Source organism: Diabrotica virgifera, chromosome 7 (genome assembly GCF_917563875.1).
Source record: "Diabrotica virgifera virgifera chromosome 7, PGI_DIABVI_V3a".
Lineage (NCBI taxonomy): Eukaryota > Metazoa > Arthropoda > Insecta > Coleoptera > Chrysomelidae > Diabrotica > Diabrotica virgifera.
Window position 1 is genome coordinate 30,875,864 of NC_065449.1, and position 16,082 is coordinate 30,891,945.

General features: G+C 31.8%; 1 protein-coding gene across 3 annotated transcripts in view; it reads right to left on the reverse strand.

Annotated features, from left to right (window-relative positions):
- LOC114328060 (dynein axonemal heavy chain 3) overlaps nucleotides 1–16,082 on the reverse strand; it is a 793,139-nt gene that overhangs the window by 563,520 nt on the left and 213,537 nt on the right. For all 3 annotated transcript variants that reach the window (XM_050656316.1, XM_050656315.1, XM_050656317.1), the window contains exon 2: nucleotides 15,697–15,789. In XM_050656316.1, coding sequence (XP_050512273.1) covers nucleotides 15,697–15,789 — 93 coding nt within the window. The remainder of the gene's footprint in view (nucleotides 1–15,696; nucleotides 15,790–16,082) is intronic.

Consider the following 16,082-nt stretch of genomic DNA (forward strand, 5'->3'; position numbering starts at 1 on the left):
AGAAAAATCATATTTCACTGGACTAATGTTATTGTACAGGCTAATTTATGTTAATTTGATATTCTTAACACATTTCTGCATGACGCCGGACGACGCGAAGTTTATAGCAATATAAACATCTAAACCGACTAAATATTAATTTTTCAAAAAACTCGTTTTTTATAGACACGTGGGTTGACACGATTATGAAAATTTTATCACATCTATTTCGTCAATATTTACTGCTTGAAAAAAAGAACGTAAAATGTTAGTGTGCCATCCCAACTGTGTTTTATTTACCTTCGAAGTTGTATCTGCCCACTTCTACAGGAAACCGTCATGGATAGTTGGTTTATTTGTTTGTATATATTTTTGTTTATTAAGTTACAGGAGAACACGAGAAGTTGAAAGTATAAATGATTGGCCATTGAACAGGAAAGAGGTTGGAACGGGAATATTAGCGGGATGTATGACATGAAGGTAATGGAGAATGGACGTGGGCTAGATACATAATAAATATGCTCTACGGATTGAAGTACATAGGAATAATAGATATATCAAATTATGGGACTGAGCGAAACACATTAGCGGAGAAATTCGAGTACATACTTAGGAGATCGACAAGCAATAATATACTCGGAAATATGAAAATAAATATTCTCAGGAATAATCTCGTATTGTCGTTGTAACTTCGGTTTTATTATCGACGGATCTGTTATTGCATAGCAACCGTTGTATAGTGTTCTACTCACGCTTTTTTGAATAATTGAGAAATACAGTTTCACATATTTTGTTCCCTTGTTGTCTTCTACCTTTTTGAATAATTGTTTCTATTTTGAAAAAATTTGAACTTTTTAAGTAAAATTTAGATTCCAAAATTATTATGCAAAATCTATTAAGTAGATTTTAATAAAATTTGGTGGACGGTTTAAGTATGTTGCAAGAATATTCTAAGCGAATTATGAAGGTTCTAGGTGCAACCAAAGTGGTTGAAAAACATTGAATAAAAACAGTCTTATTTGCCCCCGTATTTTGTATTCATTGCTATTTTGCAAAAAGGCTAATAATTTAAGACATTTTAAACCAGTCGTGTGTTATACAAAATTCAATTTATCTTTATTTTCTTTCCCTGCGACTTTGTTCCAAAATAAATCGTTTTAAAGTTATAAGCAATGAAAGTAGAAAAAAATCGATATTTTTCGAAATTTTTAAATATTTAAATTTTTTATTAAGAGGATGGGTACGTATTTTCGGCTGCAATGCTATTCAAATGGGGATTCATTTCTTTCGAATCCTGAGAAAACTAATAAGTATTTTTGAAAAATTTAAACGCAGAATAAAAGATTACGTTATTGGCGAGGGCCTAAAGTCCCTGAGAATTTCTATAATGGTTATTTTAATAAGTTACAGGGGTGAAAAACTAAGAGAAAATTTAGTGTGATATTTAATTTAAAATATCTCATTCAAAATAAACTTTTTATTTATTCTAAGGGACTTTCGGCACTCGGTAATAATATAGTCCTTCATTCTGCGTTTAAATTTTTCAAAAATATTTATTGGTTTTTTCAGAATTCGAAAAAAATGAACACAATGTCCGTGGTAATATTTCCAAATCTATCTTTGTCATACAACGCACTCTGTCGAATAGAATATTGTCAGCATATATTGTCAGTCAGACACTGACAATCAGTGACAATTTTAAATATTTGACATGGCATCGGGAATATTTTGAGTTGTTGATTAAATAATATTGATATGCTTCTTTGCATTCTTCAGTTCATTCTGAGCATTTTTCAGTGCGTCACAAATGATAGAAGAAAAGGTAAGTCCGTGATAATATACATTTTAGTGACATGACATTTTAGTTAAATCTGACAGTAGTTGTCACATTTTATTTGCAATTTGGCATAAAATCAAATCAATTGTGTTTATTGCATTTATAAAATGGCATTATTTGATTTCTATAGTCTTATAAAATGAACAGATTATATTGGTAGATATATTATATAATACGTAAATAATTCTTTTTCGATTATAGCGCCATCTATTGACAACTAGAATAAATGTTATAAATGTCACCGACAAAATGTAATCACCGACGTGCGTTTTTATCTGTTACATGCAAATTAAAGCGTTAGAAAGAAATCGAAAAACTGTGACGCACTGAAAGATCGTCATGAGAAAAAGAGTGTATTTGATAAGTAATTGATTTAACTTAAATAAAACTTAATAAAAAGTTATTTATTCTGTATTATTTGTGGAAGATCCAAGCAGAGAATACATCAGGATAATAAATATATTCTGTGATCCAAGTATTTTGTTGTTGAAGATGTTCAAAATTGTAAGCGTTCCATAGTAACAATATATTATTAAAATATCACTTAAGCACTTTTCCTCTTTTCTCAATTGAGTATTAGTTTTTTTTGTACATATAAATTATTACAATCACTGAATACATAGTTAGTGAAAAAATTATCATATTTATTAACTGAATGAATAATTTGCAATTATAAAAATAACTTTTATCCAAGAACATTCAAAAGCCATCTCTTTAAATTAATGATGACATTTTCAAGTAGAATGACATTCTAGTAATGTTTACAAATCCATACCAGTGTGAATTTTACTACACGTAATTTGCCGTTTAAAGACAGAAAAAGTAGGGATACCCGTAAAATATTTGCGAATTATGTACCGATGGCCTTAATGTTACGGGCAAATTTGAGAAGGAGCATAAGTCAATTATATAATTATTGAAGTTGCCACCTAACTTTATCTGCAAAAATCCGAATGCCACCTCTCACATCCACCTCAAAACAGATCCGTCTTGGTCTAAGTTGACTAACGATATTTAGTTCCTCTGCGTCCACTTTGGTTGATTTAGACCGTTCGCACATGAAGCAACTATAAAGAAACCAGTTATAAACTTTAGTTACCATCAGTTGCTTATTAGTTGATTGTCCATGTATTTTAATGGGTATCCGCACACAGTGCCACTAGTTAGTAACCTAGGTCTACAATGCGTCAGTAATCAGTTGACTGCAACTGGACGTGCAGGTCGCTTTAAGACTAGTTTTTAGTTTGTTTTGATATCATTATTTTCTTAGTTAAAATTACCACGCGACATGGCAAAACTCGCGCAAAGGTATCACCGAATAGGCTTGGAACTTGGAATACTATTGGAAGAGAAACAAAGAAAAGAACAAGCAATTGTATAATATATGATTGTTTTGAAATCCTATAAAATGCAAGAAACTTAGCATCAGTTTCTTGTAATTCGTTTGCAGTAACAAACGCTCTGCATTTTATATTATTTGCAATGTAGGGATGAGACAAATACCTCCTTTTTTCTGCTTTTTGCGTCTTCTGTTATAATAATAAAGGCTAATATCTTCATCGCTTAAACTAGACATTTTTAACGCGATAATAACAATCAATAATATTTAATAAAGGTTTAAAATTTAAACACCATATTTAATAACAAAGTTATAATCGAGAAGAGACTTGTTTTTATTAATTTCCAGTTGCGTAGTGTTCGATTCATAGTTGGTAACCTGTTGGTGATTGTAGTTTCCAACTAGTGTAGTTTCTTTTTAGTTGCTTTAAGTGCGAAGGGCCTTAAACATCTCGATTATCTTTTGGTGTGGCCCGTGTGGCCAAACTCTGCATAGGTCGTGTGTAAACAATAAGCTTGATCTTATCCTTCATACTTCAATATGATTGATATGATCGTCAATTGGATCATTGCAGTCAGGGGCGTAACAGAGGACCCCGCAGCGTGAAGCTTACGGGGGGCCCAATCGCTTAGGGGCCCCATCTTGTTATCTGATATTATGTAAAAATCTGTTATTGTTATATTATTTTACGTTGTGTGTTTAAAATTAAAAACGTAAATTTCTAAATATACGTATTTGTCAAGTGAATTATCTCATCATATCTAGAAACTTAATCCCTTCCGGCGTACCGAAATTTTATGGTAACGACAATAAACTATAATGCTTTGTACGTGACTACTGAAAGATTTGAGAATTGCAATTTGCCGAATTTAGAACAATATTTCTAAATCTAGAAATGGGTTTTCTCTTTAATCTTTACCTACGTTTAGTATTTCGATACAATTATCCAGAGGCGTAACAGAGGCCACCGCAGCATGAAGCTTACTGGGGGCCCCAATATGTCAAGGGGCCCCAATATGTCAAATATTGTCTAATATATGTAAAAATGTGTTGTTATATTATTTGCATACATACATTTTTTAAGCAGTGCAATATTGAAAATGAAGTCCATCGGAATTAATAAAATTGTAGATACCTATATTCACTGATAGTAGATAGTGCACGAAGAAAGTTGTTCATCTCATAGAATAATACTAATGTAATCATCTAGTAATTTTTGTTCTATTTTATTCTATACCAATAAAGATGAAAAATATAAGTACATAGTCATAAACAATGCATGAATACACCAATAGCTCAGTAAATGACAGTTTTGGAGTGAAATTATCAGGGTCAAGACGGACGTATTTGCTTGACAATTTAGATTTAGGTTTTAGTTACACTCCACTTCTAAGTTGGATTTATGCCGTTGGTTGCTTTTACTTTGGGAAGTGAAAAACATACGTTTAAAATAAGCCCGGAAATGTATAAATTGAATAATTATAAGCAACTTTTGTTCTTCTATAGAGATTCTTTATCTATGCTAATACTTGTCAAATAATTTGCGAGTGAAAATGTTTATTTTTCAAAAAAAACAACAACGTTTTCAGACGGGTTTAGATATCAAAAAAATATTTGTAGCAAAAATGTGTCTTATAAGATACATAAAATGGTGTACTTATTCACGAAGTATATCGACACAGTAAAAGCACAGTTAAAGTGAGCTCATGAAAAATTATTCTTATTTGTCCAATTCCAAATCGAATATTTCAACCTGAAATAACCAAAAAATGAAGCAATTTTCGGGAAAAACTCTTAAAACTTTTTTTAAATGTTTCAAAAAAAGCTTTATTTTTATAAAAGTTTCTAGCACTAAAACTATACGAGTTACGCTCAAAATAAAGTTGGCCCCTTTTTGGGTAAAAAAAATCGTAAAGATATATCCCTATTTCGCACCCCAAATAAAATTTATCATTAGCGCTTTACCATTTACTTTAAATAGTTATTGTTTATATAATCTGTAAGTTTGACCGGTTCAAAGTTCTTATTTTTTTTAAAATTAAAAAGTTTTTTTATTTTGGAAAAATGCCTTTTTTTAAAATAACTTAAAAGGTATTAGTGATACGAAAAATCTCAAAGAGTAAAGAAATGTAGGTAGGTCTTGCTTTTATAAATAGTTTGGCTTTATTTTGTTTTTCTTTAAGACAAAAATTTCCTCGTTCTAAAAATTCCTAAGACTCGTTCAAGCCCTTCAACTAAAACCCTTTTAAAAATAAGCACTTTGAACCGGTGAAACTTACAGGTTGTATAAAAAAGTTAGGTTATTTGTAATGCGATAATTATTAGTTTCATTTATGGAGCTAAATAGGGGGAGATTTTCACAATTTTTTACCAAAAAATGGGATTAGCTGTATTTTGAGAGTAACTGGCTTAGTTTTGATGCTAGAAACTTTTGTAAAAAATAAAGCTTATTTTAAACACTTTAAAAAAGTTCTAATGAGTTTCCACGAACAGTATTTCATTTTTTGGTTATTTCACGTTGAAATATTCGATTTGGAATTTTACGAATAAGAAAAACTTTTCATGAGCTACAAGTTTTCTTTTACTGAGTCGATAGACTTCATTTTTGTTTCATTTTTTTTATAAGCTAGACACATTTTTGCTAACAATATTCTTTTCGATCGAATACTTACTCTTTGACTAAAAACGTGGTTTTTTTGTTGAACAATAAACAGTTTTACTCATAAATAACTCGAAAAGTCTTGAGTTGGCCATGTCGGTGGTGACACTGAAAATTACACGGTATCGCCATATTTTACGTTGATTTACTGGGCTGTAAGACATATAGGTATTTATTACACATGTCGAATTTAGTAATTTTTTAAAGGGGGCCCCATTTCCAATCCTGCGGTGGGGCCCCGACGGAGATTGTTACGCCACTGATTGCAGTGTATTTTACGTATAAAATATCTTTTTTCTGTCATTGTATGTTTATAATGTTAATATGATATATAAATCTGCAAAATAATAAACTAATTAAAGTAATTTTAGATTTTAATATGGGGCAATTTTAAAAATATTCAAGATAAGGTGTTCTGACTAAGATTAATTTCTGGTTTAAATAACATTTAACTTGTAACTGGATATCACCGGATGAATGCTTTCAACAACTATGATAATAATATGATAATCGATTGTTTTAAACAGTTAAATAATATAAACAAGCTGATGTGAATATACTAAAACTATAAATAATATAAATGATAACTGCTCAGGAAATGCAAAAACATACTTTAAGACTTCTGGTAATATTTTTTACTATATAGTGACCTTGAAATGGGCTTAGTATATTACATTTTTATATTATTTATAAACAACACAGCAAACAGCAAAGATTGTATATTAATATTACCTATCTCACAATAAAACACTGAAAACTTTTGTTTTCTATACTTCCACAAAATTTATTATTTACAACTATGTGACTACAGCTGTTTCGGCAGAGTGCCTTTCTCAAGTGATATAATTTACAATGTGTTTGCCTTTTTAAGTCTCTAACTGAAGAGGTTGAGGAGTGGGGAGCTGTTTGTCTGGAGTTGGTCATTCAGAATTATATCTGTATTTTTCAGTTTATTAATTTCCATAGATTCTAAAAAAGATAGCTTAAGGCCTTTATTTTGGATATGCAGAATTTGAAACTCTTCATTGAAAGAATGATTATGATCTAGAAGGTGAAGTGCGTATGTAGAAGTGTCTGTTTTTCTATTGTTGAAAGCCCTTTTGTGTCCTGCTATCCGTTTGTCAAAAGTTCTGCCAGTTTGACCGATGTACGTTTTCGGACAGTCACCACAAGTTAGTTTGTACACACCACTCTGTAGTTGATTTCTCTTTCGGCTTTTATTGTTCTTAATATATTTGCTTAAGTTGTTGTTAGTTCTGAAAGCTGGTATTATTCCTTTCTTTTTTATGTATCTGGCTATTTTTGTTGTTATCTTGCTAGTGTATGTGAGAGAACAGAAGGTACTGGGTTCTTTCTGTGGTGGTGGATACACTAATTTCAGGGCTTTCTTATGGAGTGTTTGATTTAAAATTTTGTTAACTGTTTGTTCGTTATAGCCGTTGTTTACCGCTATTTGTTTAATGATGTTTAGTTCTATCTCGAAGTTATTTTTTGTCATGGGAATTTCTGTCAGTCTATGTATCATGCTATGGTAGGCTGCTAATTTGTGTTGTGTAGGATGGGATGTAGATTAAATCAAAAACTCCATAAGAAAGCCCTGAAATTAGTGTATCCACCACCACAGAAAGAACCCAGTACCTTCTGCTCTCTCACATACACTGGCAAGATAACAACAAAAATAGCCAGATGCATAAAAAAGAAAGGAATAATACCAGCTTTCAGAACTAACAACAACTTAAGCAAATATATTAAGAACAATAAAAGCCGAAAGAGAAAGCAACTACAGAGTGGTGTGTACAAACTAACTTGTGGTGACTGTCCGAAAACGTATATCGGTCAAACTGGCAGAACTTTTGACAAACGGATAGCAGAACACAAAAGGGCTTTCAACAATAGAAAAACAGACACTTCTACATACGCACTTCACCTTCTAGATCATAATCATTCTTTCAATGAAGAGTTTCAAATTCTGCATATCCAAAATAAAGGCCTTAAGCTATCTTTTTTAGAATCTATGGAAATTAATAAACTGAAAAATACAGATATAATTCTGAATGACCAACTCGAGACAAACAGCTCCCCACTCCTCAACCTCTTCAGTTAGAGACTTAAAAAGGCAAACACATTCTAAATTATATCACTTGAGAAAGGCACTCTGCCGAAACCGCTGTAGTCACATAGTTGTAAATAATAAATTTTGTGGAAGTATAGAAAACAAAAGTTTTCAGTGTTTTATTGTGAGATAAAATGAACTTCCATCAAGTAACGGTCGAATCCATCAATATTACCTATAACTTTTGAAAATCAAACTTCTTTACTTCCAGCTTGTTTCAGTTTATTTTGTAATGTAATGTGGCCGTGGAGATAAGAGAAGTCTACTACTATATAGACATCAAAAATCTTCTTCTTCAGTCTTAAGTAATCCAACTTTGGACAGGGCCGTGCCGTGCTGTGACGCGGCGAGGCAGTCGCATCAGGCGGCATCACAAGGGGGCGGCATAATCAGTAAAATAAAAAAAAATTTCAGATTGTGTAAAAATGTCAGAAACTATAGAAAAAATGAAAAGTTACATAGTTACAAATGACAAGTTACAAAGTTACAGACAATATAACTACTAACCAAATGAAAATTTAATGAAATTTCAGAAAAATTTGATATCTATAAGTTCTGAATTTCCAACTGAAAATGAAATTCAAGCCAGGAGAAAAAAGCATTTATTTGCCTACGAAAAATCTGTTGACGAGCTCTTAACAGATGAAACTAAATTTAAAATAAAGTTGTTCATCTATATTTTAGACATTGCCGTTAATTCTTTGATTGATCGATTTTCGCTTCTAAAAACTCATATTAAAAATTTTAAATTTTTATATATTTTTACATTGAGGGAAATAGATGATGAAACACTAGGAAAATATTGTATGTTGTATGAATTTTCATTTAATACTTTTAATAAAAAAAGAAGAAAAAAACTGATGATATAATGACCTTCTAAAATAATGGCGAGATATGTTTTAAACGATACCATACTCCATGAAAACTGTAGAAGTTTTGAACTATTTGTGCCAAAATGACCTAATATCTTTATACCCAAATGTAGTTGTAAACTAAGAATTTTATTAACACTCCCTGTTTCGGTAACTAGTGGGGAAAGAAAATTAGTTTTTCAAAATTAAAAATTATTTACGAAGCTCCAAAGACAAACAAAACTAAAAAAAGAATGTGTGTGTACTTTGTACGCACGTAAGAAGTTATACTTCTACTACATATTATGTGATTTTTAAGACAATACCAAAAATTAAAAAAAATAGAATAAAACGCACACAAACACATTGAAAAATGCCACAAAGAAAAAATTATTTCTGAACAATAACAATTGTTGGCAAAAATTTTAAATACGCATTTTCTAAAAAAAAAATTATATGACAAATATACTTACAATCATAAAATGGATAAAAAAATAAAAAAATAAAACTTGCATCGGGAATCGAACCCGTGAATGTCCGGGCGCTTTGATTCGTAATCGAAGCGTAGACTCACTCGTCCAATCCCACATTATTTGTCATGTGGAAAAATAGGGTAACTGAACGTTTTACTGTTTGACAGTTGTTTTGTATAATTAAATTATGTAGTTTAAATTTTGTGGAAGAAAATATTAAATAACAAAACAGTAAGAAAACAATATATTAAATGAAGATTGGTAGAACTTTTGTTGGTAATCAAATTAAGTATGTAAATCAAACCATTACATACCTACTAGATAAATAAATCTACGCCAAAAATCATAATTTAAAAATAAAAATCGGACCTAATTTGGGATTTCTCTCTAAAATCCCCATTCTTGAGAAAATAAATGTATGTATTCCAACCTAATCCAAATGTATAATTACAATATGATTACAATAAAAACTACTTACTAAATTAGAATGAGTTTTCCTTGTCCAAAATAGTCCAAAAGTCCAAAAATATAGGTATATGAAAACTATTTAAAAAGGCAGTATAACTATTAACTAACTTTGTTTCTTTTCACACAAATTTCAAAACGCAACAACCATAAATAATCAAACTACACTAGGTTCGCTTTCAAGATGCAGTAGAAAATAAACAAACCAAGACACGTTAAATGCTACTAGGAGCACTTCCGAATCATAATTTACAATGTATAAACTTTGGAAATCATGATTTGGAATTTACAATGTATATACATTGTAAATTATGATCCGGTTGTGCTCCTAGTGGCATTTAACGTGTCTTGGTTTGTTTATTTCTATTTCTACTGCATCTTGAAAGCGAACCTAGTGTACAGCTGTGCCCTGTGTCACAGCCGCCATATTGAATAATTTTTGACATGTCATTTGAACATCCAATCAGAACAAAGTTATAATGCGCATGCGCCGGGCTGACAGGTTTTAACATATAAAAATTCACCCTCTTACGGCGGTAAAGAAGTATAACTTCAAAAATTTAGCACTTATTTCAATAGAGTTCTCACTAGCTGTTACACCTATCTATCCCCACTAGATTACACCAATCTGATTGACGAGTTTGCCAAAATTAAAGTCAGAAGGTTAAAATTATAATTTTAGTAAATGTTACTTGAGAGCATAAACGCAAAGTTTGCCTACAATGCTTTTTAAATGCACTTTTTTTCGAATCCTGAAAAAACTAATGAATATTTTTGAAAAATTTAAACGCAGATTGGATGATTACATTATTACCGAGGGCCGAAAATCCCCTAGAATAAACAAAAGGTTTCTTTTAAATAAGATATTTGAAATTAAAAATTACACTCAATTTTTTCTTTTTTTTTTTCAACCCTGTAACCTAGTCAAATAAACATTATAGGGATTTTTAGGGACTTTCGGCCCTCGGTAATAATGTAATCTTTTATTCTGCATTTAAATTTTTAAAAAATACTAATTGGTATTAAAAGGTATGTAAGAGAAGTTTCAATAATATTTAAGGGGCGGCATTTTTAAGACTTGCATCATATTGAAAAGATATACCGCACGGCTCTGACTTTGAACATAGGCTTCCCTAATTCAATCCAGTTTTTCTATTTTGCGCCACTTGCTTCCAGTTATGTCCTCCAATCTTCTTAATGTCATCAGCCCATCTCATTTGTGGCCTTCCTCTGCTTCTCCTTCCTAACCATGGTCTCCATTGTTGTATTTCGTGATTCCGTCTTTTATCCTTCAGTCGGGTATTGTGTCCTGCGAAGCTCCATTTTAATTTGGCAGCATGTTCTACTGCCTCTTTTCCATTTTGCTTCTAATCCATTTCTTTGTTTTTGAAGTTATTGAAGTTATACTTCTTTACGGGCGATATGACGGTGAATTTTTATATGTTAAATCCTACGATCCCGGCGCATGCGCATTATACCTTTGTTCTGATTGGATGTTCAAATGACATGTCAAAAATTATAAAATATGGCAGCTGTAGCGCAGCTGTGGTTTGGACGGTTGACGGTTTGGTTATGTATGGTTGTTGCGTTTTAAAATTTGTGGGAAGAGAAACAACAAAGGTTAGGTAATAGTTATACTGCCTTTTTAAATAGTTTTCATATTATATTTTTGAAGTTATACTTCAAAATGTTTTAATTTATGTATGTATCAGTCCAGAAAAGGTGTGGAAAGAATATATTAGTGTTTTTAAATATATTTTTCTACAAACATGCTACTTTAAGGCACTAGTGCTTTAAAAATTTTAAGGCACTGCAGTTAAAAGTGAATTGTCAAATTGTGAAACGTCAAAATATTTATATTTCATTTATTAACATTAATATTAATAATACAACTTGCGCAATTTGAAAAAGGTGGTTTAAAAGGTTTTTTATTATAATTTTGTGTCTTTGGAAATGTCTTCCTTGGGCGTAAAATAATAAAACATCTATTTTTATATTTCACTTGTCACCGTGATGTATAATTATGTATATCTGAAAGGTAAGTTGCATGCGGCTTGATGGCCTTGTTGGTAAAGAATTGGACCAGAGATCAAAAAATCGCGAGATTGCGGGTTCAAATCCCGGACGATTCATATTTTTTTCTTTTTTTTTTTTAATATTTGGCATTGTTAAGTTTTGGTTCATTTTTGGAAATTATATTATAATAGAAGTATAACTTCTTACGTGCGTACAAAGTACACACACATTCTTTTTTTTTGTCTACAAGTCTCACCTCGAGAACTGATCTTTCATCTTTCCATCGCTTTTTATGCCTTTACTATTTTATCCATATTGGCCTTGGTGAGTGTCCACGTCTGTGAACCATACGTAACTATAGGGATACACCGATGGAAAACTCTAGTTTTCAAATATTGTTCTATTTTAGTGTTTTTCAAGATCCAACTCAGATTTCCAAATTCTGCTTATGCTAACCTTATTATTCTGGTAATTTCGGCTGTTTGATTTTCTTTGTTAACTTTCATTATCTGTCCCAGGTACAATAGATGTATTCGCTTCTAAATTTTCTGTTTCTAAATTTATGTCACTCAACGTTATTTTTCTAATGTTCGGTGTATTCGTCATTATTTTTGTTTTTTCCAGGTTTATCTTAAGACCTACTTTTTCTGAAGCTTGAAATAGTTTCGTCATCATGATCCGTTATTCTTCGAAACTTGTAGCGAATATTACAATGTCGTCAGCATATCTCAAATTACTCAGTTTTCTTCCATTAACATTTATTCCTTTATCTGCCCAGTTAATGTCTTTGAACACGTCTTCCAGTCTAAGTGTGAATACTTTGGTGAGATAACGTCTCCCTGGCGAACTCCTCTGTTGATTGGTATAGCTTTGGTTTTCCCATCTATTTGTATTTTCACTGTAACTTTCTTGTGAATATTATGCACGAGCATTCTGTATCGGGAATCTATCCTGCAGTTGTTCGAGATATCAAGAATAGTCCTTATTTAATTATTTGTATCAATTTAGTACGTATTTAAAGCCGGCCACTCACGATACTGCGGTGTCGTTCCACAAAATCGTCGATGATATCAATTCTGCAGTACTGCAGCAGTATAGAAACCAGTTTCTCTGTGGTAAAATTGTAACGATTTTGTTGGATACACTCAAGGGCGCCCATATAAAAATTTTTAGGGGGGGGCCAAACGTGAAGATGTTGCACATTATATTTTGTATATTTCGGATAACAATATATACAGTAGACTCTCTCTATAACGAACACGGATATAACGAGGTTTCGCTTATAACGAGGTACATTTGGTGTCCCATGAAATTCCTATTGAACTATAACGCTCTATAACGAGGCATATTTGCTTACAACGAGGAAAATTGAAATCGAAGAATACGTGTGTTTACCTGTTTTTAGCGTTATAATGGTCATAAACATAGGCGTAACCAGGGGGGTTTTGGGGGTTGTAACCCCCCCCATTGGGATGTACTTTCAGCTCTATACGCTTAACATCATATCCCTCAGATATTTCCAGTAGTTGTAACCCCCCCTTTTAGGTAGATGTAACCCCCCCCCCCCTTAGGATCATCCTGGTTACGCCTATGGTCATAAATAAATAAATGCCCCAACTGCCTGTACATAGAAATGCCCAACATCTGTCTTATTATCGAGGCCAGTGCTGTAATAAACTCGGCCACCTGTAATAAACTTCTGCCTGTTTATCGACCGATATTGAATATCCAACATCTGTCTTATAGCCCAATAGCCCAACATCTGTCTTATTATCGAGGCCAGTGCTGTAATAAACTCGGCCACCTATAATAAACTTCTGCCTGTTTATCGACCGATATTGAATATTATAGGAAATTTACAATTTATGACGGCGAAGTCTCATTGTTTACTGTTCAGGTTGACCATCGACACCTAATAAACTACGTAAGAGGCATCAAAACAAGGCATCATATTATTGTTGTTTGATATAACGAGATCCGCTTATAACGAGATAATTAGTCCACCATTTCAGTTCTCGTTATAGAGGGAGTCTACTGTGGTTCAAACCGCATAAAAGACCTAGTTTGAACCCTGTTGTGAGAAATTATTCATACATTTAAATACTAGACCAAGTTTTTAAATGGAAATGTCATGGGTACCACAAAAGTTGCGCCTCCCTTTAAAACCCGTTTGAAAAGAATACAATGCTTGCAAAGCCCTGCCTTCAACTTTGGCGAGTAGACTAACCATGAGTATGTGTCGAACCAAGTTTTTACTTTAAAATCTTAAAAATGAGCCCTCTTTATTTTTGCAGATTTAGAATCCTTATGAAAAATATGTCAGATATATTCCAAACATTTTTAGAATCGTTGATAGATGGCGCAAATAAATCGCATTTTCCGATTATAGCGCCATCCGTCAACAATTCTAAAAAAGTTTCGAATAAATGTTACTTATTTTTTGGGGAGGAAACTCAATCTGCAATAAAAAACGGGGGTTCCTATTTAAGATTTTAAAGTTAACTCTCATCCCCACCTCCAGAGTGTGGAATGAAAAATCCTGTTTGGTGTCATTCTATAGATTTTTGAAAAATATTAAACACGTGTTTTTTAGTTTTTCATTTGGAAGTATATTTATCTAGATATTAGACCGTTTCTATAATTTTGCTATGGTATCACAATATATCGTTTTTTCAGATTATAGCGCTCTCTATCCACAATTTGCAAAATGGCTCGAATAAAATTTGCTTATTTTTACAAGGAAAATCCAAATCTGCAACAAAAATTACGGGTTTCTTTAAGATTTTAAAGTTACCCCCGCTCCACACCCAGGGGTTGAAGTGGTGGACTTGTTTAGTGTCATCGCATAGATTTTTGAGAAATATTTAACACATATTTTTCAGTTTTTCGATCCGATGTTCATTTCGCGAATTATTCGACCTCTCCGCTACTTTTGGGACACCCTGTATATAACACTCATTCGTCATGAAAGATCACCTGTTTTTCATTTAAATAAAATTGTTCTGTTCATCATAATGTACACTTTAAAATAATCTACTTACTAAAAAAATACTGTTGCGAACTAAAATTTGACTAACTACGTTCAATCAATTTTAAAAATTATTTTTCAATATGAATTTATTTCTGCTTATGAAGATGGTTCTATTCGGTGTACAAAAAACTTGATTATAGAAAACAAATATAATCACTTCACAGATTTTACACTTTATCTTTAATAGTGCCAGTTCTTAAATGGCTCATTAGTGATTATCGGTCAGAGATCGGATTTCTTGCTGATATGATTTTCTTTGCAGTATTATAAATGATTCATTTAATTTGTAATTTTGGGTGTCGATTACAGTATATATTATGTTCCCACGTTTCTAATCTCTTTCAATGTTTTCGTTAATAGCATATAGTGACTGTGCGAAATGTGTATTATGCACATTCCATAGAGACGGCTGTGGCAGACACACAGATTTTCTGTTAAACTATTAATTACCCAATATGTGAATTTTTTTATTTATAAATATGTTGTTTCCAATTTATCTCTCAAAATTATCCAATAATTTTTTGACAAAAATACGTTTATCTAATATAAATTTAATTTTTTGTTCTTTCCCGAAAAGTTAGGGGGGCACGGTCCCCCCTGTCCGTGTGTATGGGCGCCTATGATACTAGCATCCAACTGCAAAGCAGTATCGTGAGTGGCCGGCTTTATATTTGTTTTTAGCTATCAACATAGATATAAGGTGTTCTTCTTCTAAAAGAAGAAGTTTTTAGATAACTAAAAGTACCTACCTAAATGTACTTTCAGGGACGTGTTTATAATATGGAAGATGTTGTTTTGGTGAAGTCCGAGAGTTTTGAAGAAGTATTCAAATAATAATATGGCCATGAAGTTACGCTCTAAGTTATGTAAAATGTAAACTTTAATGTAAAAGTGAATGTTTTAGAAAAATTTAGAAAAATGCAAAAATCTTACCATCTTCTCCCAAAGGACTCGGATTTACTTTTTTCTTTCGTTTTGGCAAGTCCTGTATTCTTAGTTCTTGAGCGCCGGGTGTAAAAGTCGCACCTGAAAACAATAATTTTTAATTATGTATTATTGTGTATCAATTTGGCAATCAAAGATAGAATAAAAATTTAATTTTTTTAAAATAACGCGGGCACATAAATTTGATACACCCTGTATATTGATTTGTAAATATTTATTAGAAGTTAGCTTTCACGCAAAGTGGGTTTCTCTTTTAATGAGTTTTCCATGAAGAATTAAAAACATTTTTGTAAATAAAAGTGAAGGGAAAGTTATTTAGGATTATAATTTTAAACCGATTGTTTATTACGGAAAAGGGAAATCCACAGGTAGAT